This window comes from Miniopterus schreibersii (assembly GCF_964146895.1).
Source record: "Miniopterus schreibersii genome assembly, chromosome: X".
In the NCBI taxonomy this organism is placed as follows: domain Eukaryota; kingdom Metazoa; phylum Chordata; class Mammalia; order Chiroptera; family Miniopteridae; genus Miniopterus; species Miniopterus schreibersii.
In genome coordinates this window covers 97,399,451-97,425,075 of record NC_138104.1, presented here as the reverse complement: position 1 = coordinate 97,425,075, position 25,625 = coordinate 97,399,451, and the positions used below count along the sequence as shown (strand labels likewise).

The window sequence follows — 25,625 nt, the reverse complement described above, 5'->3', positions numbered from 1 at the left end:
CAGCAGGCGAGGCGCTCCTACCTGGAACCTTTGGTCATGTATGGCTCTCAGGAGACTGGGACACGCGCTCACACCCACCGGACTCATGTCCACTGCCCAGTCACCCCCACCCTTCCACTCCGTGTCCCCGGTGCTCTGTAGTCCTAAATGGCCATGACTTAATGAAAGGAAACCCAGCATGCAAAGCCAGGCTTTATGAAACATGTTCCTGTTTTGAATATAGTAAAGCAAAAGAAGCTTCAGATTATCAGGGCTGCTTTGTGTTCCCCTGGGACTGCACCTTTCATAGTGTCGCTGCGATAAAACAAAACAAAACAAAACAGAGCAGCAAATTACCCCTGCTGCTTAGGCTTTTGTATGAAGATTATTTTTAGGGACATTTTTATTGTTCTTATTTTCTTTTGCCCTGAATGGGGAAGATGTCCCCCCCCTCCCTCCCTCCCTCCCTCCCTCCCTCCCTCCCTCCCTCCCTTTTATTTAAATTGGAAGCTAGATCTTAATGGAAAGAAATATTCTCTACCCATCTATGCATTGAAAAGAGCTTGCACAATGCAGCCCCATTTGTCACGGGTGTGCCAGGGCCCCGCAGGCCCAGCCGCGCGGTGTCAGGCACACTTGCTGGCGCACTCCAGCAGCTCCATGCGGATGGCGATGCGGACGTGCCAGCCCAGTGGGATGAGCCGGATGAAGCGGGAGATGATGGGGGGCCGCAGCAGGTTCTGGACGGTGGACGTTCTGTCCGAGTTTCCGTAGAAGACCTAAGGAGAGAGGTGAAACCCTGTCACTGTCACACCAGGGGAGAGAAAAGGAAGACCAATTCCTGTCTGGAGCTGGCCCCAACTTGACAATGGAAAGCCTCAGGAAGTGATTAAAAAGTACAGAGAATTTGCAGACGCCCCACAAACTCTGACCTTGAGTGATTGTTGGTGCCTACACTCGCCGGACCTCTCTGAGTCTGTGGACGCCTAGAACTGCACTGTCCAGTATGGTAGCCAGTAGCTACATGTGGCTATTTAAACTTAAATGACTTCAAATCAGATAACGGTTTCCTTCCTCAGTCGCACTACCCGTGCCATGCGTGGTTCAAGTGCTCAATGGCTGATGTGATTAGTGGCGGTCACATTGGGCACTGCAGATACGAACATTTCCATCATCGCAGAGAGTCCGCTTGGATGGCTCTGATTTTAAAAATTGCCTCTTGATTTTGTGCTTTAATTCTTTCATTTTGACAAGAATTTTGAAAAGGATCACATCACACAAGAGGAATGTTCCCATGTTCCAAAAGCGTCCAAAGTGGGGCTCAAGGAAAAGCTTGTGAGCTAGCTCTGCAGTCGTGAGTTGTGAGCTAAAGCTTAATGGGGTGTCTCTACATCGATACAAATAGCAAGTACTTTCTACACTTGGAAATGTTTTTTAAAGGAAAAAGACAAACTAGAGGGAAGATTCTGGAAGGAGGAGGGAAGTGCCCAGAGAAGAGAGAAAAAGGTTTATTTTGTGGCTTTCAGGATATAACATGGCATGATTCAGTGGGTGAAATATAAAAGGTGCAGCAGATGTTTGGCTGTATTTCCAAAGAAATCGCTCTTTTCAATCTTTGCAGAGTCATAGTGTTCTGCCCAATGACACCAAAACATTTCATTCCCTTCTGGTATTATCTTTGGAAAAAATTGGCCTCATCCATCCACAAAACAAGAAGGACCTCATATGCCATGATCTTACCTTTCTTCCTATTAACAACCTGCACCCCCTTTTCTACCCCATTTGCCCTTGAACCTATTCAAGGCAGCAGCCAAGTGAAGAGGGCAGATGGAACAGGCTCTTCCACATTGCACACAAGTGCCCAAAAGGCACTTTGCAAAGAACCTCAGGGCCTTTGGAAACACAATGCTTGAAAAGAATCCTCATATCATTTTGAAAAGCCAGTAAGAACAAAAATGGAATAAAATGTCCAAGTATCAAGATGGCTTTACCTATTGTGTTCAAACTCCTTAAAATCTCAACCCATGAATGTCTTGCTATACAAATTGGCATCAGAGAGTATAAAGCCTTCTGATTTTCAGCTGCACTTGTCTACTTAACCTGATTACATGTTCTAACTAGCTGGGGGAAGTCATCTCAGGTGAAGGACAGTTAATATTTCCAATTAGCTAGTAAATTTTTAGTTCATCATAAATATACATTATATACATCTATGTATATATAGATATAGATAGATAGATGATAGATAGATAGATGATAGATAGATAGATAGATAGATAGATAGATAGATAGATAGATAGATATAGATAGATGATAGATAGATAGATATTGAGAGAGAGAGAAAGAGAGTCTATTGTGTCCAGTCTATGATGAACAATAGTAGTTGGGTCTTGGCGCTCAGTGGTTACTGGCATATAAAAGTTTAAGGGCCTCTGTGTCTGCACTTCTGGAGATGTTTTAAACATGTCTGTACTTTAGTGGCTAACCTATTGGGTTGTCTAGAGCTCCCCAGCTGTCACTCTCAATCAATAGTGAGGAGGGGCCATATCTACATCAATGGACCAGGACCTACCTGCATCAGTAATAGATCAAGTCAGACTTATGGCGCAAAGTGTTCAACGATCCAATGAGTTTGGAATGGTGCAAATGGTTGGCTTTGACTATTCAAGCAACTATATGCTGATATGAGAATTCAGACAAAGATTTCTTTTGCACGCAAGAGTGGCACTCATTCGCAAAAAATCTAGGCACCAGGGATACAACAAGAAAGACACATGCCTTGCGGTCAGTGCTCTGACAGAGGACAGCGACAGGAACACAGGGACACTGGCAGGAGGAGAGCCCCAGAGAGTGTGAGCTAAGGTGGTTTGGGGTAGGCCTGACTTACCCGGTTGTTCCCGGTCTGGTCCTTATAGTAAATCCAGTTCAGGCTCTCATCAGTCCTGTACTGCACACTGTATTTGGTCATCCACTCATCAATGTCACAGCGACCCTGGGTGAGAATCCCCGAAATCACCTTGACCTCCTTCAGGTCTATCTGTAACCACTGGTTGCTGTCCTGGAACTTGGAGAGCCAGGCACACCTGCCGGGGACACAGTGAATCAGCAGAGGCCTTGCTCTCCCTGCGAGTGCTCTGAAGAGCCTGGACATGCTGACATTTGAGGGGATGTCAGCACCTGAAGAGCCCCCACTAAGCTTGGGCTGAGCTGCAGTCTCCAAGAGGTGCCCAGCCTCTGTGACATTCGCATCATTTTCTCTCTCCTGTACCTCCACCTCCTGAGGAAAAATTGTCAGGTTCAACTAATTTGTCAAAGAAATGCCTTCGAGTGCAGCTGAAATGACCTTTGGGGCGTGGTTGAGCATGTCTTTTTTCAATGCATCGCTATTGCACCCACCAGGCCCCTTCCCTTTTCATCAGTCTCTCCTGATGTTTCTTTCGCCGAGAATCTTTTCTTTCTTTAATTTCACTCTCTTCATACATATCTGCATCTCTTTCATGTGCTGTCATGTGTGGCTTTCAGGGAGTGTCTACCGTGTGTAGAACACGGAGCTGAGTGGCTCTGAGAGGGCTTTTAACAATTATAAGCTAACCAACCTTGATGGAACTGATTTGGTTTTTTAGCTATATTCCTCATACATTGTGGAGACCTTTAGCTCCCCCACTTTTGTGTGTGTGTATTAGTTTCTTAGAACTCAGTTCTTGGCTGCTTTCTCCTCTAATTCCAGACTTGCTCCTTGGTTGGCTCTGACTTTCTACTTCCATCCCAAACCTTTTCTAAATTCCAAATCCCAAGAATTAATTGCTAGCTAGCCAACTTCCCCTGGATGCCTTAGATGAAACAAGTCCAAAAGTGAGTTCCGAATTATCCCCACCCCAACCCTCTTTCAGTGCTACCCATCTCTCTGAATGTGACCCCTGTCTTCCCAGGTCTTCATGCCAGCAATCTGACAGCCATCCTTGGCCCCTTCCTCTCTGTCACCTCAAACAGCCAATCCATCTATTGGCTCCATCTCCAAGTGTTTCTCAAAGTCATTTACTTCTCTCCATTTCACTGCCACCACTCTAGTCCTCAGCTGTCGCCTGGACTGCCACCATAGCTTAAGTAGTCTCTCTGGATTACCTTTGTCCCCCAACTATACAGCTCTCCCCACAGGAGCCAGATTTTTCTCTTAACACAAATCTGATTGTGATACTCCCCAACTTCAAATATTTCTCTGACAGAGTCTGCTAATTGTCTCCCAGTTGCCTCTTCCCATCCCCCTTTAGTAACAGAACTGCTGAGTTTTATCTGAGCAAATGGCCACCGAGCTAAGATCTAATTTCCTAGTCTTCCTTGCAGCTAGACGGGGCCATCAGACTAAATTCTGCTCAATGGGATATGGGTAGAAGTGGCCAGTCGGATTATGTCTGAATCCTTAAAGGAAAAGTATGTGTGCTCTGCTCTGCTTTTCTCCCTACTGACTAGAATGTGGGTTCCAAGACGGAAGCTCCATGTTAAGGATGAAAGAAGAAGGTAGGGAGAGGCTGGACCCCTGAGAGCATCCAGCTGCCATAAGACCCCAGGCTGCCTAATGAAACTTTTAGATGAGCAGGAAACACACCTCTACATTAAATCTCTGTGCTTTGGAGTTCTTTTTACAGCAGCACAAGCCTATATTCTAACTAATGCACTTTCAGGGTCCTTCCATTGTCCCTAAAGTGAGGACCACAATCCTTAGCATGACTTCAAAGGCCCTGCATGACCTGACTTCTGACTCCCTCTCCAGCTTGACCTCACCTGGGCTCTAACCTTGCTGGCCTTCTTGATGGTCCCCGTCCATGCCCTTAAGGGGCCTTCCCTACTCGGGCCTTTGCGCCTGCTGTATCCTGTGCCCACCCCCTCACCTGGCCAACTGTAAGTCTCAGGTTAAAGATCCTTTCCTTAGAAAGCCCTTCCCTGGTGCTGCGAATGGACCGGGCCTTTCTCCTCCGTCTCCACAGCACCCATCACACTTACTGAGTGATCAGTTGCATGATTATGTGCTCAGAAGCCTCTCCCTCTCTCCACTGTGTGCTTATTAAAGGTCACGACCTCATCCACCTTGTTCAGGGCTGTACCCACGACCTTGGCAAACGGAAGGCATCCAGTCAACGTTTGTCGAATAACTAAATGCGTTCCGTGCCACTCATTCGTCCCCGAGGCCTGCTTTCTCGGTTCGCATAAGGAAGCAGCCGAGCGGCCAGCCCTGCTCACCCAAAGCCGTGGCCGTTGAGCCGGGCCTTGTTGGCAGTCCACGACGAATACCAGCCCACGTACTGCTCCGGGTTGGAGCAGGTGATCTGGTCTGGTGTCACCTCTCCGGACTCGAAACCCAGGGGCTTATGATAGGGGCATTCTGGGAAAGGAAAAACAATGCTCATGAAAACACTTGGGTTGCATCACAATACTCAACAACCATGACATGATCGAAATGACAAATCAAACCATCCCATTAGAAGATGAAGTAAAGGAATTGCGTAGACGCTCAGGACATTCGTAAGAGCCCAGCGGTGGGTGGGGGTAGTTTTGCGAAACACTTCACCTCCTCCACAAGCATACAGACCTAAAACCCAAGAGGTCTGCGGCGAAATGTCACCCTTAAATGCCATACTCTTTATTTTTCTCATTAACACAGGGTTAGCCATCCTGCAGGATGACATCAGGGTCCCTAATTGTCTTTGGGCAGCATCTGGTGGCAATTATAGGAAAAAAGCAATGGAAAGAGGCAAGAAGGGCAATTATATATTGAGACTGACTTCCCACTTGTAAATTGCAGTTTTCTCACAAGTCTAATGAAAGAAAAAGGTGAAATGTGCCGGAGTGACTGTTGAATAGAGAACAGTTGAAAGGAACTGCTTTGCCCAAACAAGAATAACCAAAGCTCATTCTTAGATGTTAATTGTCTGTTGCTTCTCATATTTCCTCTCACATTTAGTGTTGGTTTACCTGGTCAGAGACTGCCAATTGCCAACCCAGTATCCATTCTCCCCTTCTCTTTGACTAAAGAATCCTAATTTTGTTGCGGGCAGCAATGTAGCAAGCTAAGAAAAAAAACAATCTTCCCAGACTTTCTTGTAGTTAGAAGTCATGTGATACAATTTCTGACTAGTGAGATATAAGAGGATGTTTGCTGGGGATTTCTGATCAGGTTTTGCTTTCCCTTTCTTTCTAACTGTTGGCCAGAAGCAAGACCTAATGGCTGGTGCAACAGTAGCTATCTTGCGCCATGGGGGTAAGGCCAAGAGAACTGCAGAGACCTCAGCCCTGGTACCCTTAAGCAAATGCCTACCCGTAGTCTTTTTACCATGTGAGTAAAAACAAAGCTAATTCAATAAGCCACAATTTAGGGGACCTCTTATTTATAGCCAAACCCAGTTTCTACCTGAATTTCTATAGAAAACAAATGATAAGCTTATGTAAATACATTCTCCTAGTTTCCCGATTGTGAATGATAAACTTCAAGTAGGTAAAGCAAATTATTTTTTTCTTTGTGTAAATTTGGGTTCATATTGAAGAGCTGAACATATTTATTGGGACATCATCACCTTCCACGGTAAAATGAGAGCTGAGTTCTTCTAGAGATTAAGTTTTAGAAGTCAGTAAAACTGAATGAAGCATGCAAAAGCTTGATCCCCATCATGAGGCTCCAGGATGCCTGCAGGGACAGCCATGTCCTGTCCCCAGAAGCCAAAGACAAAAGGACAGCTTCACAACTCTGACCAGGGGGGCTTAGCTGCCTTTCTACCCAAAGCACCAAAAAAATAGGCCAACTCCCATTTGCAGTTTATCAAGTACCCATTAAAATGTCAATTCCTGGGAGAGGGAACAGGAACACTTTATGGGCTACGTGCTCCTGCCTTGCGTGGCCAAATCGTCAAGGGGGCTTATTAAAAATGCAGTTTCCAGGATTCCACTCCCAGAGTGGTCAATTTTTAACAAGCACACTTTCAAAGTATGTTGTGGAAACCTTAGCCTGCCAGGGAAGGCATTTTGTTGGCTGGTGGATTCAGGGGCCTAGTGCCCATGGCCTTGGGGGTTCTTCTACCACCTCTACCTTGCTCTGACCTGGAAGACAAACTTGTGCCACCAGATAGAGGGACAAGGTCCCAGTGTCAGAAAACTGGGTTTCAGTTGGGCCTCGGTGGTCACTTATATTCTAACTGTGAATATCTCTAAGTCTCCTCTATCCATAATCTCCCTTTCTTGCTCCAGGGCCACCAGCTTGGAGGGAGGGGGCAGAGGGGAAGGAAAAACCATCGCCACCTCTCCCAACAACTTTATTCTTGGCATTTCAGTCTCTCTGTTCCCCTTCATATCTCTTGCCATTTCTTCCCAATTACCTCATCTAACAATTAAGTGTGGGCTATAGACATGCAGGAACCTGGCCAGGGGCAATGGCCTTGGAGGCCTGTGAGGGCTTGTCCAGACATGGGTCTTGCCCACACTCTCCAGGGGAAGCAGTGATCTCACCATCCCCATGGTTGCAGCAGGCATCTGGGAGCCCATGCCTGACTCCCAGGCCCTCTGAGTATTTTCTAGGTGAACAGTTCCATCTGGGTAACCCAAAGATACTTCATACCCATAGAGCCAAAACTGAACCCTTCAGCATCCAAGCCCCAAGCCTGCCCCTGTGCAGTGCTCCTGCCTCAGGCATTGGCGCCTCTAGTTACCCAGCTGCTAACCCAGAAACCTTGTGGCTTGGCCCATAGCACAGAGCAGAGACTCCCTGATGAGTCTCGGCCTGGGCATTACCTGGGGAGTTGCAGAAGAGCTGATGTTCGGGTCAAACCCCCAGAGATTTTCATGTCATTGGTCTGGGGCAGGACCTGGGCATGGAGTAGAGCTGCAGGTCACCGTAATGGGCAGCCACGGTCAAGATTGCCGGCTTAGAGCAATGCAACTTGGGGTTGAATCCCGCTCTCTGTCTGAGTTTAGGCAAGCTGCCTAACGTCTCTGTGCTTCAGTTTCCTCATCTGTGACAGGAACACAACAGTCGAACCTGCCTCCATACAGTTGCTGCGGGATTACGTGAAATAACGTTTGTAGAGTGTAAAGCTTGTAGTGCCTGGCCAAAGAGCAGCAGCTCATATTGGTAGAACAGGGCGAAGTTGTGAGAATAGAGTGATGTCTTCTTGAGTCTGGCATGCTTGTTCTGTGTGTGTGTGTGTGACTTGAGAGAGAAGCCTGTTTGCAACATAGCATCTCCCAGGCTTTTGGATTTGGAAGGTCTAGGCCTCAAAAGGAATCAGCTGATTGTCCCAGAGGGCGAGCTGGCCAGGGCTCTGGGCTTTGATTCTTACCAAGTGGGGCTGGGGGTGGGGCTCATGGTAAGGGCCTGAGCTCAGCCAGGAAATGGTTCCTCTGATGAGACTGGACCAAGGATGGGTCCTGGGAGCCCTGAGCTCTGGACACTCTCAGGAAACTTGGGAAGGTCCCCAGGACTGAGTTTGGTTCAGAGGGAGAAGGCGTTGACCTTCAAGTGGGGCTGTGGGCCGGGCCGAGAGCCTATAACCCAGCCTGGGCCTAGGCCCTGCCCCAGGCAGCCCTTGCAGGCCCCTGGGAGGTTCATGTAGCGCAAAGGGGAGAGGAACGACCCTCCACAATCCTGTCTTTACACTCTTCACAGGCCATGACAAAGTGGGACTCAAACTGGGGTTGTCTAAACTTGGAAAAATAGAAAATGTAACATTCCTTGTGCCCTGCGTGCTGTGAAGTGAACTGTGCTCCAGTTCCTTTACTATTTCTCCTGACTCCGTTCCCCTGTTCTTCCTCCTTCCACTGTCGCCGCTGAGACGCCTTCAGGTCCTCATGCAGGCCTGGAGGCCTTCCCTTGAGGCTGTTCCCTCTGCCTGTGACACTCCTGTCCCCTCTTTTCCCCCTTCACCTCTATTCATCCTTCAGATCTCTGCCCACCCTGAGCCGGGTAAAGGATTCCAGGTGCTGTCTTCCCAGGCACCCTGCACCTGTCATTTGTCCCTCCTCCTGTGATTATTTCGTTGTCAGCAGCCTGGTCTGTCTTGCCCACCATGCTGTCCTCTGAGCCCTGCAGAATGCCTGCACATGTAGGCACTGCGGAGGTATTGCTCGCGTGAATGAAGGATGGGTGGGTGAACAAACGTCATCGCCCCCTCTTGGGTGGCTGCTGGGGTTAAGCAGAGAAAATAGCAGAAAGAGGAAGCAGTGAGCTCAGGGAGAAAGTAGAAGTTGACTGGCCCAGAGAAGTCCCACTGGCTTATGTCCATACTCACTTTACTCTTAAGGAGAAACGTGCGTCTTCTGTTGCACAAGTGGCTCTTGTGAGCAGTGTTTTGATACTTAGCTGGATAAGGGCATATTCACAGTGTGCTGCTAATCCAGACTATGGCTACTTAACATACTAGCCTTTCTTACTCAGTAGGTAAGTTCTCAATTTGTAGGCATGCAGGCCAGACATGCTTATAAAAGATGTTAACCTCAGGGGCCACAAAGAGAATTCAGGGACGTTCTTGTCAAGAGAGACATCAATATTATTATGCACATGTATTAGACTTGAATATCTATGACAATGTAGTAGAATATAGAATAATATTTACAGAAGAATAGAATATAAACTTGAATATAATGTAGAAATATAGAATCTGGAATGAAAGTAAAGCATTGAGTCAGTGGATTTCTTATACTTGGATACCTTCCCTACCCTATTCCCACCTCTCAGAGCGCCGAGAGGTAATCTTGGCTTAATGGTGGAAAAGACAGACCTTTTCATATTTGTGATGGTGTTAAGGTGAGGACTAGGAGGCCGTAATGCACCTAGCCTCCTCCCGTGTGGGCAGTAAGAGCCAGCGTGCACCTGGGAGCTGCTTTTTGGCAGCTATGAATGACCGTGTCCTTCTGTGCTTTCTAGGCTCTTCCTCCCACCTAAATCAGAGTCCGCCGGAAGCCTTGAGTCACAGGGGCCAGGAACGCCGACTACCCTTCTTGAAGTTCCAGTAAGGATCTGAGGCACTGCTGGGCAAGTGACTTCTGGAAGGCTGGGGCTAGTCCTGCTGCCCTGAATCCCGCCTTTCACGGAAAAGCCAACTAACACCAATGAATCAACCATTTAACACCAAGGCTGTGTTTTTTCCTTCTCGGCAATATCCACATTGTTATAAAAACAAAATCAATCAAACAAACAAAAACGGGTTGGGGGAAAACAGGTAAGCTAAAGGATTTCTGATTTCAGAACTTCCAGTTCACGGCAACTGTGTAGGGAGATAGCTTGGGGGACCCGGGTCGTCTTCACGTTCCTCAAACACAAGGCCCTCCTCGGCTTCACAGATGAGTGGGCCAATGAATCCAATCCGCATAAATAATCTCTTTTCAATTTCTCCTTAGAAAGAACCTCCTCAGAATGTAATCGAGTAGGCCTCCTGCCTCTGGTGAAGAGAACATTTGTTTTCACTAAATGGTAAACCCCTCCAGGGTGGAGACAATGCCTTCATTTTTGTCTCCCCATCGGTGTCTGGCACATAATAGGCACGTGATAAAAGGGGGTGGAATTCTAAGTGGATTATTAAGGAGGGTGCTTCAGTACTGACTGGGCAGATCGGACCAACACATAGCGCGGCACGAACCCCCGGGCAGCGGGAGAGCCCGCGGAGCTCCACAGTACACACTGCTCTCCTGGCTCTGGGGACCCCACTGCTCCCTTCCGTAAGACAGGGTTCAGAAACGACTTTCTACTCCTTTAGTAAATAGGAAAACGGAGGCAGCAAAAGCCATTGTAGACTACCCCCCTTCTCTCCCCCACAATTTGCTATTTTAATGCAAATTTAATGAAATAATGAAGAGAAGCTCACAGGCATACTCACAAAACCTGTCTCTCCCGGAGCTATTATTAGGCGATTATGTAAAGTGAATGACGTTACCTAGCTCTCCTAACTCTGGAGAGGGGTGGCAAGGACAGTTTCCTGCCAAAGAGGCTCTGAGCCTGGAAAGGACTGAGCAGAACAAAAATTTGGGCCATTCCAGCCTCTGAAAGCCAGAGTGTGAGCTCTTAGGAGGCAGGAAGAAAAGGAGCTCCGATTTGCCAGGTACAGCACAACGTGCTTTAATATCTCATCCGATTTATTCCCCATAACAACTCCTTGGATCAGAGGTACGTGAACTGTGGCCTTCGGGCCAAATATTGCCACGGCCTGCTTTGTAAATAAAGTTTTATTGGCACACAGCTGTGCACATGCTTTTACATGTCAGTGGCTGCTTTTTGAGCAACAATGGCAGAATTGAGAAGTTGACAAGACAGGACCCACAAAGCCACAAATACTTACTGTCTGGTCCTTTACAGACAACATTTGCTGGCCGCTGCCTTAGAGGCAGGCAGGCATTCACATTAGTCAGGACAGGCCATGTTATGCTGCAGGACAAACCGTCCGGAAATTTCAGAGGCTTAACACGACAAAGGTTTATTTTTCACTCAGGTGACTTGGCCACTGTGGGTCGGGAGGGGGTTTTGCTCCACGGCATTTCCCTGGCAACCAGGCTGAGGGAAGAGCCACTTTCTCAAGCAGGAAAACGGAGAGCTGGAGAGCTGAGCACCAGCAGCCCTGTGCTCAGATGAAGCCCCTTGACTGCGAGGGGTCTGGGATGGAGGGACGCACGTGGCTGTTTGGTGAGCAGTGGCTACCCAGGTACAGTAGTATCCATACTGTTATAATTAACCAGTTATTAATAATAGGAAAGGAGCAAAAAGAAGGCCAGATATTTTAGGCATGTCATTTGGGCAGCTTCCCCAGGAAGCTACAATTTAACACTCCCCAGGGGTCCAACAAAGGGAAGATAGGCTTGTGCCCAGTAAAGTTGGGGGGGTGGGCTAGGGAAGGTGCTTGCTGTCATTCACACTGGGGACAGAGAGGGTTGGCCGGATTGGATGTGGCCACTGCAAGGGCGAGAAGAGCAAGGGCAAGAAGATTTGGGGTACATAACCCCCTAAACAAAGGTATTCACTCTCTTGTGCTCTTGTTACTGTTTTTTTTAAAACCTCTTTTATTTTACTATTATTTTTTTAATCCTTACCCGAAGATATTTTTTCCATTGCTTTTCAGAGAGAGTGGAAGGGGGGGAGAGAAAGAGAGGAGCACATCGATTGGTTGCCTCTGCACGCACCCCAACCACGGCCAAGGATCGAACCTGCAACTGAGGTACGTGCCCTTGGCCGGAATCAAACCTGGGACCCTTCAGTCCAAGGGCCAACACTCTAACCACTGAGCCAAACCGGCCAGGGCATCATGAGGTCAGTTTAGCGGAGCAGTGGCCATGTGAGATTTGAAGCTCAGAGGCTAACCGGAGAAAACCCAGAGCGTGGCATTGGGGGATTAATTCAGTTGGGTTGAAAGAAAGGAGGAACAATGTGTTCCTAAGGACACCCCAAGGAGAGGGGATACTCACCCGGTATGCAGTCTAAGGAGGTGGTGCCCGCAGACCACAGGGCATTGGCACCTCCTTGGCAATCGCATTTGCACACTTTGTGATACCAGGGGTCCTCACCTTCATCCTGTGGGAGGCAAGAGAGGCAGGAGTGTCAGAAAGGCCACAGTCAAAGGTAACTGTGGTCAACACTACTGGAAAAGCTTGTGCTCAGAAAGCTTGCTCATTACTATTGGCTACTGCTGCTTTCACGCAACAGCACAACTGAATCATTACCCAGCCTTAAGGCACAGTTGCTGCTCATCTGTGAGTCTAGATAAACAAGTGTCTGCCGCTGTGGGCGAGCAGCTAATAATCTCACAGACACACCCATGTAAGGGGCAGTGTTCACCCCATTATACTTTTCTTCAGGGTTTGGAGGAGACCTAGTCCAAGGTCAGGCTCCTTACATCCCCAGGAGGTTCTTTTTAAAATCTAGTTTTAAAAGATTCAAGGTTACACCATCTGAATTAAGACCTGGTTTACTTGCATTCTGTCAGTGAAACACAGAACTTGCTCAGATAATGTGCTATTGCCACCACCAGAAAAAAATAATCTTTACAAATACATTTTTAAAAAATGTGTTTTTATTTATTTTAGGGAGAGAGGCAAGGAGAGGGAGAGATGGAAACATCCATGAGAGAGAAACATCAATCAGCTGCCTCCTGCACGCCCCCTGCTGGGGATCCAACCCAAAGGCCTGGCTTGTGCCCTGACCAAGAATGGGTTGACGCTCACCACTGAGCAACACCGGCCGGGCGAAAATGACATTTTTTAAAAAGCCATAGCCCTATATATCATTTTTGGCTAGGAAAATCTCCCGAAACAGTATCCATGTAAATCCCAGCCTTCTTACTGTAACATACCTCAGTAGACGACAATCCCAGCGTGGCTGAGCAAGAGGACAAGAGAGGAAAAATCAAGTTAGAAAAAAGAGAAATTCAACAAAATGATTCTTTACATGGAAAAGTGAAATGAAGTCACATAAAAGTTAACAAAGCCCCTTCTGGAAGAAGTCAGACTAAGTAGCGGTCTGTCAGCATCCACAGATGCTGAGAAACCAGGCACAGGACAGTGAAACAAAGACAAGAATAATTGGTATTATTTTTGTTCATTATAGAATTTTGGAAAATACATTAATGAACCTATATATTTTTTTAACCTCCAAGGCGATACTATTAACATCTAAGTGTAAATCTTTCCCATCTTTTTCTGTGCATACTTTAAAAAACATGTTTGAGAACCTACTATCTACCAATGTTCCTGCCATTCCTTTTCCACTTGACACTAACAGAGCGAGATTTTCCCCTCGCTTACTGACTCCCTCCTCCCCCTACTGCCTGCCCGGTGTGCTAGTCGGGAGTGGGGTTCAGTCCCCCCTCTGTGACACTCTTAGGTCGCTTATTTAGGGTTAGGACATTGTTTACAAAATGCTTTTCAGGCTTGTCTATTAAGTACAGGAAATCTCCAAGCACAATCAGTATAAATACCAGATAAATGAGGTGGGGAAATTGAAAGTGTGCAAATTTTAACATAAAACTAAACTATTTTTATGGAAGGGTGAATAAAAAGGATGAATGCACAGTTTGAATAGGAAAATAATTTGTGTATATTAGCATAAACTGATTGTTTAAAGCTGCGCTGTGTCCAGTGCCCTAACTACTATCCTTGTGGCTATTTGAATGGAACTTATCTACAATTGACGAAATTCAAAATTCAATTCCTCAGTCACACCGGCCACACTTCAAGCGCTTACTGGACTTGTCACTAGCGGCCACTGCACTGGACAGCGCAGATCCACAGCACTTCCATCACCGCAGGAGGCTCCATTAGACAGCCCTGATTTAAAGCACCCAAGCGCCGCTTCTCCCTTTCAACACAACACCTTCATTTCTTTTCTGATTGTAAAAGCGACACATACCTATACATGAAAATCTCAAACAAAACCTGAGTGCAGACAGCAGGAAATAAAAGTCCTGCCTTAGCCACTTTCCTATCTAAAAATTAGATCTGATGCCCCCCCCCAAACACTTTCAGATTGCCTTAGAGAGTAAAGGAATGGTCTCACGGTTTTCATCACAAAGATAAAACTCTTCTTCAGATTGTGCCTTTATTTAAATAATACATATTTGCCCATTCCACAACCCCCCTTTGCCTGGCCACTCTGCAGGGGAAGCCTCGCTGTCTGCGCGCAAGGCCTTGAGGACCCAGGAGACCGAGGGCAGGGTGGGGCGCGGGGAACGCTCCGCTGGGCTATGGCCGGGCGCAGCGCGAGTCAAGGGGACGTATCCTTTAGCCCGGGCAGATTCAGGGCCACCCTTCCCCAGCAGTCAGCAAACTGCTGTCTCCCCAGGGCCCTTGCCCACCGCTTACTCATTCTTAGACCACGGGCAGAATTGACCCCCTCGGGTAGGAATGGAAGTTAGGGAGCACCAGCTTGGTAGGAGGCCAAGCCTTGTGCTGGCAAAGGAAATTACCAATGACTCCTGACTTCCACACTCGATGGACTCCTTCCAACACTGAGCTTCTGTCTTCGTGGTGCAACGTTGGGTGCTGCCAGTCCCTCCCATCTTCCCTTAGCTTCCGTCACGCTGCTCACCTGGCTCTCCCGCCATTCTCCTCAGTATAATCCTCCTCAGTCTCTCTTGAGAACCCTGCTCCTGCCTCCATAAATGTCGCTAAACCCAAGATTCCCACGCTTGCATTGAATGCCTTACTGGACATCTCCACGTGAATGTCTCTTGCTATGTAAAACTGGCCCAAGCAAGTGTGAGCAAGGTCATGGAGCAGCCTGAACTCTCATATGGCGCTGGTGGGGTGGAAGTTGGTCTAACCTCTGTGAAAAACTGCTTGGCAATTTATAGCGAGGCTGGACGTATATGTGTCCTATGAACCAGCAATTCCACTCCCAAGTATTTACCCACCAGGAATGCATACATATGTTCTCCAACAAACAAAAACATGTACTAGATTATTCATAGCAGCAGTATTTGTAAAAACTCCAAACTGGAAACATTCATATGCCCGTCAAGAGTAGAATGGATACCCGTGGTAGGTTCACACAGTGGAACACTATACTGCAACGAAAAGGGATTACCTACAACTCCACAATATGCTGCAGCTCACAATGGTGAGTGGAAAGTCAGATGCTAAATTGGACATACCATATGAATACATTTAACATATACAAAAACAGGCTAAAGTAATCCATGCCACTAAACATAGGGTCCTGGTCACACTTGGGGTGGGGAGTGGCAGGTAGGAAGCTCAGAGAGGGTGTCTGGTAACATTCTGTTACTCAATTTGAATGCTAGTTACTTGGGTGTGTTTCATAATGAAAATTCATTGAGTTGTATACTTACCTATACTCTTTTGTATGTCTGTTGTACTTAAATAAATGTATGTAGGTTATACATAAAAAAGGTTGTTTTTAAAAAAAACAAACAAGAAACCAAACTCTATCTCTTTCCTCAGATTGTTCTTTCTCTATTTCTTACCCTACTGAATGGCCCCACCGTCTACCTATTACCCCATCCAGAAGCCTGGGACCCCCCTGGTCGCCTCTTTTCCTAACCCGCCACATCCAGCGTCTGCTAGGGGACTGCTTTCCTCTCCCCCTGCCGCTTCCCGTCTTAGACCCCACCCTCTCCCCCGGGATCCTCTCCTTGCTAAAAAGAGACCGTGCCTCATCCATCCTTCATGATGCCAACGGAGTGGAATGCAAACCCGATTTTCTCACTTTCCTGCCAAACCCTATGGTGGGTCCCCACTGCCAGGGTCTGAGTTCCACCTCCAACATTTCTTAGTTGTATGACTGCACGTCTCCATTTCCTCATTCTTAAAATAGGTGTATTAATGTGCTCCTTAAGGGGACTGTGATCTAGCTCCTGCCCACCTTTCCAGATTTCTCTTTTGCACTCCGTTCTACCTGCAGTTCATCGAAAGCGTCGGGCTGTTTCCTGCCTCCATGCCTTTGCCCATGTGATTTCTTGGGTTCAAATGCCCTCCCCTCCCAATTTTTCTGCCTGCTTATCCCCTTCTCTCTGAAGAGGACTTTTTCTGTCCCACATGCAATATTGACCCCTTGCTCTGGCCTTTGTGTCCCACCTCTTTCTTGCCCATAGGTTTATCTAAGCACCTGTACAATTATAGAAATTGATATAAAAGATAGCTAATAATGACTGGTCCCAAAGCATTCATTTATTAATATTCATTGAGCATCTACTATATTCCAGGCCCAGCTTTAGGTGCTGGGGGTATAAGTAAACAAAACAGGAAAAACACCTGCCCTCATAGAATTTACAGTCTAATGTGGGGAAGTGGGGGAGTAATGAATGAGCAAATGAGCTAGAAAGAGCCCGAGGTGGGTGGGTGATGGGCACATCTCCCGATGGAGAGATGACGGCGGCGTGGCCCAGGGTGGTGGGCAGCGGAGGTAATGAGAAGTGGTTGGATTCCGACTGTCTTTGGAAGGTGGTGCCAATGGGATTTGCTGTCAGATGATGTGGATGGATGTAAAAGGTTGAACTGCCTGAGGCCTGAGTGAATAGAGCTACCATTTACTGGGGGAGGAGAAGGTTCCAGGGGAAGCAGAGATTTGGGGGCAGTGGGGTGGAGATGTTTTGTTTGAGAGGCCAATGGGACACCCAAGTGTTGAGGTTGAGTGGGCAGCTGGCTGGAAGCTTCTGAAACTCAGGGGAAAGTCCAGCTAAGGTGTTGGTGCCCTATGTTCCTCACAGTTAATGTGTACATGGGCCCATGGCCTCAGTCCCGCAGCTGCTCCCCCAGAACTGTGCAGTAAATGAGCAATTGGCATCTAGTTGATCTGGGGACTGTTCTTCCAGGAGGCACTCAGCTCCACCCCCCATCTTCAAGAGAAGCTGGGGATGCCCAAAATGCAGAAAGGCCCTGTCAGTTGGGCAAACATCAGTTGTGCCAAGACCCTCTTTTGGGGGGACCAAAGGTGAGGTGACTGGTCATTGACAGTATATCCTTAATAAACATACCAATTTGGCTCAGAGGCCGTGTCTGTTACTGAAGAGGGTCTATGCAGCGGCAACTGAGCAAACCCAGAGTTCAAATGAAGCTCAGGACCTGTCCAGTTGCCTTTGCATTACCTGGGTGGACCCTGGAGGGGCTCCACGTTCTGCAGAAACAAAGCAGAAGGCACAAAGTAAAGGTGGGGGAGGTCTTGCCACTGTCTACTTGTGGAGAGGAAGACCTAAGAGGAGGCCTGGTTTCAGAGCCACTTCCTGTGTTCACTCAGAGGTTGGGCAGATTTCTGGAGTTTTCCATCTCCCCAGCTCCTCACCAGAAAGCATTAGCCTGCAAGTAGCCTGGGGTTCTGAGTTACCAGATCTTTATAGAAATAAGCAGAGAGAAGGAACAACAAGCAGTTTACAGGAAGAGCTGTCAGCAAGGAAGCAGCAACGTGGCTGCTGTAGTCCCCCAGATGACTAATCAAAAAGGCTGGCAAACAAAAGCAAAAGCATGTTTGACTACAACATCTTCTAATACCAGAAGCTAAGCAACACTTTGCCCTAGCTGGGTAGCTCACTTGGTTAGAGTGTCATCCCAATACGCCAAGATTGTAGATTCAATCCCTGCTCAGGGCACATATAAGAAACAACCAATGAATGCATAAATAAGTGGAACAAGTTGATGTTTTTTCCCTCTCTCTCTAAAAAAATCAATAAATTTAAAAAAGAAAATAACATTCTTGGAATAAGCAAAAGAAAACAGTCCAGCCTTTAAAGGTAAAAAGAATAAAAGGTTTAGATTATGTGGCTTTGGATTTTTCTCCCTACTGGAGTGGTTTTTGAGATTCCTCCACAAGTTATGAGTTTCTGCTAGAACTGAAATATCTGCCACTCACCAATTTTAGAGTCATGCAGTACGGGGTCATTCTGCTCTTTTGCCCAAAGGGCCACTCCATGGGGAAACCCTTGTTACCACAGCAAGGAAATTCAAGGAATAGCTATTTCTCAAATGTACCTTGCAAGCCCAAGAGGAGAGGTATGCATTAGATGCACATAGGAAAGACCCCTTTAGTTTCTTTGATTGGATGTCACTAAATACAGAACTTCCTTCCCATGGAAACAGATGAGGCCAAGGAGAAAAGCATAAAATTGTGAATGATAAAACTGTAACCAGCTTCCAATCTACTTGAGAAACAAGAAAAAGACATGGGAGAGAAACAGCAGGCTGAAATAATGTCCCTCTCCCTGAAGAAGAAAGAAGGAAATTGCTTCTGATGTGAGAGTGTTACTCTTTTAGGCCACAGACATATTCATGGGTAAATCGGTTATCTGTACCTGCTTCAACACAGATGAACCTAAAAAACATATGCTGTGTGACAGACAAAAGACCATATGTTATATGATTCCATTTAAATGAAATGTCCCAAATAGTCAAATCCATAGAGACAAAAAGTAGATCAGTGGTTGGGGGGGACGGGGGGAGGAGGGAATGGGGAGTGAGTGCTTGATGTCTACCAGGTTCTTTTTGGAGTGATGAAAATGTTCTAAAATTAGATCGTGTGCTCCTCAGATCTGTAAATATACTAAAAACCATTGAATTGCACACTTTAAACGGGTGAATTTAATGGTATGTAAATTACATCTCAAGCAAGCTGCTTAAAAAAAAAAAAATCTGCTGTCCCTGGAAGGTTGACACACCAGCAAAGAGCACATTCACTTGTAAGATGAAGCTTGGTAATTTTTTTTTGTTTTTATATAATAACCGTGACCAGGTAATTGACTGATATAATTTACTAAGGTGGATGTTTTTATTTATTTATTTATTTATTTATTTATTTATTTATTTATTTATTTAATTTATCTTTATTGTTAAGAGTATTATAGGTGTCCCATTTTTTCCCCCCAGTTGACGCCCTCCACTTCGCTCCCACCCCTTCCCCAGGCCTTCACCCTGTCATTGTCTGTGTCCATGGGATATGCATATATGCATATAACTTCTTTGGTTAATCTCTTCCCACCCTCCACCCCCCTTCCCTCTTCCCTCTGAAATATGATCGTCTGTTGCCTGGATCAATGTCTCTGGATCTATTTAGTTCATCAGCTTCTTTTGTTCATTAGCTTCTTCTTAAAGAAGACTCTTCAACATTTCCTGTAGTGCTGGTCTGGTGGTGATGAACTCCTTTAGCTTTTTCTTATCTGTGAAGCTCTTTATTTGACCTTCAATTCTAAATGATAGCTTTGCTGGGTAGAGCAATCTTGGTTGTAGTTCCATGTTTTTCATCACTTTGAATATTTCTTGCCCCTCCCTTCTGGCCTGCAAGGTTTCTCTTGAGAAATCAGCTGACAGTCGCATGGGGGCTCCCTTGTAGGTAACTAACTGCTTTTCTCTTGCTGCTATTAAGATTCTCTCTTTGTCTTTAACCTTTGGTATTTTAATTATGATGTGTCTTGCTGTGGGCCTCTTTGGGTTCCTCTTGTTTGGGACCCTCTGTGCTTCCTGGACTTGTAAGTCTATTTCTTTCCCCAGGTAGGGGAAGTTTTCTGTAATTATTTTTTCAAATAGGTTTTCAATTTCTTGGTCTCTTTCTTTCCCTTCTGGCATCCCAATAATAGGAATGTTGGGCCTCTTGAAGTTGTCCCAGAGGCTCCTAATACTATTTTCATATTTCTGGATTCTATTTTCTTTTTGCTCGTCTGGTTGGGTGTTTTTTGTTTCCTCATGTTCCAAATTGCTGATTTGATTCTCAGCGTCCTCTACTCTACTGTTGATTCCATGTAAATTATTCTTCATTTCAGTTTGTGTAGCCTTCATTTCAAATTGCTACTTTATTATGTTATCGATTTTCTCAGTTATTTCCCTAATAGTCTGCTTAAACATTCTTATAAACAAAATTCCGAACTCTGTATCTGTTAGCTTGCTTGGATCTATTTCGTTTAGTTCCTCTTCTAGAGATTTATTCTGTTCTTTCCTTTGTGACATGTTTCTTTGCCTCCCCATTTTGGCTGCTTCCTGGTGTTTGTTTCTATGTATTAGGTAGAGCTGCTATGTCTCCTGGAATTTGTAGAGTGTCTTTGTGCAGTAGGTGTCCTGTAGGGTGCAGTGGCTCAGCCTCCCCAGTCCCCTGAGCTGGGCCTTCTAGGTGCTCCCCTGTGTGGGCTGTGTGCACTGTCCTGTTGTAGTTGAGCCTTGGTTGCTGTTGGCGACACTGGGTGAATTGACCCCCGGCCAATCGGCTGTGAGGACCAGCTGCAGCTATAGCCAGAGAGCTGCTGTGCTGGAGACACCCCTATGGAGCAGGATTTACTTCAGTGGGGCGTTGGTGTTCACCAAAGCGCCCCTTGAGTGTCACTCATGGATGTGGTAGGGTTGTAATCCAGCGTGGTCGTGTCTGACCACCAGGTGCACTGTCTCTGGGGCCTCCCGGGAGGTGCACAGTCAGCTTGTGCCAGTGCCTTGCCCAGGGCCACCCAGCATGAGCTACACAGCAAACCGTAGTTGGCTGCTCCTTGTGCTGGGCTTGGAGGAGCCCAGGAGAGGCCCAGCTATGAGCCAGTGCAGCTGCCGCTAGTGCCAGGCCTGGGGCCACTTATCAAGCCGTATGGGGCACACTCCTGCCTGTTTGAGAGATTTTAGGAGAGTCCTAAGCCTGAGGCCTGAGAGGCCACTTGCACAGAAAAGCCCCTGGAAATGGCCAGGATGAGCTGCAGGTGGGGAGGGGCGGGGCCTCCGGGAATCACGGGGCGGGGCCAAAGGTGAGAGTCAGGTGCTGGCGATGCAAACATGGCGCCTGCCTGCCGGCTGTGCGGGGAGGACTCGCCACAGGAGCCACGGCCTCCGCCAGCCCTTCTGCCCGGGAGGAAGCCGCCCTCCGCCTGTCGCCCGGATCTCAGGCAGGTTAGTCCCTCCCCGAGTGTCCCGGGTCCTTTCAGGCTGCTGCCCGGCGCTGGGCTCAGAGGGAGCGTCCGAGTGAGTCCGTGCCGGGCCCTTGAGAGGAGCTGCTGGGGCTCCCTCGGCCTCTGCGACCCTCAGGGACAGTCCCCGCCGGTTTCACAGCCTGGAGTTGTGGGGACCTCTCTTCCTGGCCCTGGAGCCCTGGGCTGGGGCGTGCCGTGGGGCTGGGACCCCTGCTCCTTCAGGAAACCCCTGCCGCCGAGATTCCCTCCCGGGTTTCCCCGGGGCCCCGGGTGTGGGCCCGCTGCGAGTCTCTGATTCAGTCCTGTCTCCACCGCTCCTATCGGTCTCGGTGCTTCTTCAGTTCCCTGGTTGTGGGGCTTCTGTTCAGTCAGATTTCAGGAGGTTCTGAGTGATGGCGGTTCTGTATTTTAGTTGTAATTTTTTTTTAACATATCTTTATTGATTTCAGAGAGAGGATGGGAGAGGGAGAGAGAGATAGAAACATCAGTGATGAGAGTCATTGATCGGCTGCCTAGCCCACAACCCTGGCATGTGCCCTGACCAGGAATCGAACCGCGATCTCCTGGGTCCCGGGTCAATACTCTGCTGCTGAGCCACGCCGGGCCGGGCCAGTTGTGGTTTTGAAGTGGTTGTGGGAGGCGGCGGGTGCAGCTGTTACCTACGCCGCCATCTTGTTTCTCCAGGTGGATGTTTTTAAAATCCTTGTTGGCTTTGAAACCAAAATGTACAATGTAAGATAAATAGAAGCTAGCTTCAGTTATAAGACATAAGTAGTGCTTTACTCTGATGACTAGTGCATTTCCAAGTGAGCCTTTATCTAATGCATAAATGAAGTCAATCCATTTACCTTATTTCACTGTAGTAAAGAGCCACTGCCACGGTGGAATAGATACAGCGAAGAGTAAATTAGACGAAGAACCTTTGTCTTCAGGTTTCAAGTGTGCGGTAGAATACATCCTTCCTATGTGCCTTGTACTTTCTTCCTCCACCTGGACTGCAAGCTCATCCAGTGCAGTAATTGTAATCTGCATTTTTTTCTCTGCCTCCTGGAGCATCCCTCTAGTTCAGGGTAGAGCACTGGTCACTTTCGGCTGGCTTCTTTCCTTCCACACCATGTGAGGGTGGGGGGCCTTGGTTAGGTGGCTAAGAGAATTTAAGCTTCTCAAACCTACCCACTGGACCATGTTCCATTCCACCTGGATAGATGGGATTCTCTATTTGTAAATTTCTGGAGCTCCCTAGCCATGCACAAAGATTGGCAAGCAGTAGAACAGAAAAGAATGCAGGGCTCTATGCCTCCTGACAGCATGTCTTTTATTGTAGATACTCCCCAATTGAGCATGTCTAATTTAAAAATGGGTTGGTAAACTTTTATAGTGTTTCTTTGCATTTGGGGGGGGGGGGGTGGTCACAAAGCAGGGTTGTTAGACTCAGCATGTGTTTGGCCCGTAGCAGGTACTCAGGGATGGGTTCTTGAGTGAACAGGCAAATGAAATCTGAGGGCGAGCCCTGCGGACATATGAGAACCAGAGGTATTGGGATCTAAGATCTGAAAGACTGTTTCAGTTTTCTTGCTGAGGAAAGGGCAAAGAGGAAAAGGAAAACAAAAAAACTGCAAAAGCATCTTAAAGTTTTAAGAGTTGCTGGGACAGCCCTAGCTGGTGTGGTTCAGCTGGTAGGGCATCATCCTGTGCACCAGGAGGTTGCCAGTTGATTCCAAGTCAAGGGCGCATGCCCAGATTGTGCACTCAGTCCCCAGTAGGGGGTATGCAGGAGGCAGTCTATCGATGTTGTGCTCACACATTGATGTTACTCTCTCTCTCCCTCTCCCTTTCTCTGTTTCTAAAAAATCAATAAACTATTCTTTAAAAAAAAAATTCACTGGGACAAGTAGCTGACTCTTAATTGCAAGCAGAAAAAGACAGACAATTAGTCTGAATGATCTCTACTTAGAAATATATAGGATGTCCCAAAAATATATATATACACACTTTAACAGCTGATAGCTCAATTTTGAAAATGAAGTGCATTTTAATAAACACTGCCTTTATAATTACATTTTTTGGGACACCCTATATTTGGGTTTGCAAAATGATGTAGCAATTATGTCTTTACAAGTCTTTTCAAATACTGAGAGATGTGGCTAAATAACAAAAGCCATGTGATTGGGGACTCATGAAAGCAAGTACTCTACCAGTAAAATATGACCAGTAAAATATGAGAGGGTAGAGAGGAGAATGATTTACACCAGGAATTCTGAGTCTGCTTGGTGTGAGTTTTGTCATGCCTGTCTACCAGGCCATTCACAGACTGGAGAGGCCGCCTCCTCCCTTTCTTATTTATTTTCTGTTACACAGATAAATACCCAACGACCGTAAAGAAGATATTTTGTTCAGGATGAGCCTAAAAAGAAATTCTGAGCTGATGGGTCCTTGAGAGCTGAGAGAGGCATGAAAGAGTATTATTCCAAAGACTGAAATGTTTAAAGTTGAATTGGATGACATTTTAGAGATTTGTGTTTAATTTCTACTTATTCAAGCGTATCACTCCTGCTGGGGTCATAGTTAACAATTTAAAAGTAATTGAGTGTACCGAGTCTTTGGCGTTTCTGTCAGTTGGATTATTCTTTCTATTAGAGTCCAGTGGTACTCGGCACGTTATGTTAATCCATATTTAAACTCGGGTGACCTCACGTCCTGATTTGCCTGGGACAGTCCAGGTTTACACCTGTTATCCCAGCAGAATTATTAATAGCAACCTCTTCTACTCTCAGTAGTGTCCTGGTTTGGAAGGTTAAACTCTACAATCACTCTAACTTTGACTCCTAAAAATTTTCAAGAACATGCCACACTTTCCTACTAATCACTGAATTTATAGTTATTTTATAGAATTTCTGAGACCCTTCTTTCTGACCCATTTTAAGCATCCTTTGAACTTCAGAAGGCTCCTCACAGAGCCAGAAAGCCAGTGGTGAGACAGAGATAACTGCATCCACACAAAGACAACTGTTGTTCATTAATAACACATATTAATTAACATGCTTTGCTAATTAATAATATTTTAATCTTTCAGGTTGCATTTCTATTAATCAGCTATATTATTAATTCAATTAAATTAAGTATTCAAGGAATGCTAATGGTTGGCTAGCACATACCTTCATAGACGAACAGAAGTAAAAACAAGAAGACTTCTACCTTGTGTGGCATTCTCCCCTTGTCCTTGGCCGCAGCTCTACCTTATCCAAGTGGAGAGCTTCCCCAGGATCAGGAGCTTAACTTCAGCACTAGCCTCATTAAGCACCGTATGCCATTTGGTTCTTAGGGCTTTGGCTTAGCCCCACCAAGTTAACCCACATAGTTGCCTTAGAGAAGAATCTAATGTCAACTGAGGTTGGTTTAGCAAAGGAAAATGTTGGTTTTATTCTATCTATCTTTAAATGTAAGGAAAGCAGTGGAGGGAAATGGAAACTAGAATCAGAAGACCCAGGTTTTAATTCTTTCTCTGCCATCATCTCCTAGTGGGTGACCTTGAGCAATTTCCTGTCAAATAAGCACTAACATTCTCAACTTCTATGAAAATGATATGGATTCCTCTCTTAGAAAGCAACTTGACTCCATGTTCATACCTATTCACTCAGGAAAATACTAAAGTACGTTGCTATGTTATTTATAATAACAAAAAAATTGGAAACAATCTACATGGCCAAGGTTAGGGGGTTCAGTGCAACAGGTAGGGTTAAGAGCAGATTTTCAAGCCGGACTGCATGCAAATCCCAGCTCAACCACGTGTTATGTGACCTTGGGCAAGTTACTTAAGGTCTCTGTGCTTCAACTTTCTGATCCGTAAGATAATGATAATGCCTACTTCATAGAGTTAGTCTGAGACTTAAATGGATATATATACACAAACATATATAATGTTCTGGAGATCTTTTTCACAACAATTACTGAACTGCACACTTAAAAATTGTTAAGATGGTAAAAAAATAAAGTTAAAAGTGAATGAAGCAATTGTAATAACAGGGGCAATCATATGTCATACTCTCGAGTTAGGAAAGGATGCAAATTTATACACTGTATGAGCAAAACTAGGTGGGGAAAACGCAGAGAAAAAGACTGCACTCCCCTTGCCTTTTTAGTTCTTGGCCACCACTATCCCACCTCAGCCCTCAGGGTCCTAGATGCCTTTCCTTCATTCCTCTTGTCAAAGAAGAAAAAAGCCATTATTAAAAAGATAAAAATAACCCCTCAAAGTGCAAGTGTAATGAACTAATAAAGAGGAACAAAAAGGAACTAGAGAAACGC

At 46.3% G+C, this 25,625-nt stretch overlaps 1 protein-coding gene across 1 annotated transcript; it reads right to left on the bottom strand.

The window, feature by feature from the left end:
* Positions 1 to 605: 605 nt before the first annotated feature.
* Positions 606 to 24,527, bottom strand: RS1 (retinoschisin 1; the record flags this gene model as incomplete). Its single annotated transcript, XM_081126621.1, has 6 exons — positions 606 to 758; positions 2,867 to 3,062; positions 5,215 to 5,356; positions 12,409 to 12,514; positions 13,293 to 13,318; positions 24,476 to 24,527. 6 exons carry the CDS (start codon positions 24,525 to 24,527, stop codon positions 606 to 608), a joined length of 675 nt encoding a protein of 224 aa, XP_080982747.1.
* Between the last annotated feature and the right edge of the window lie 1,098 nt (positions 24,528 to 25,625).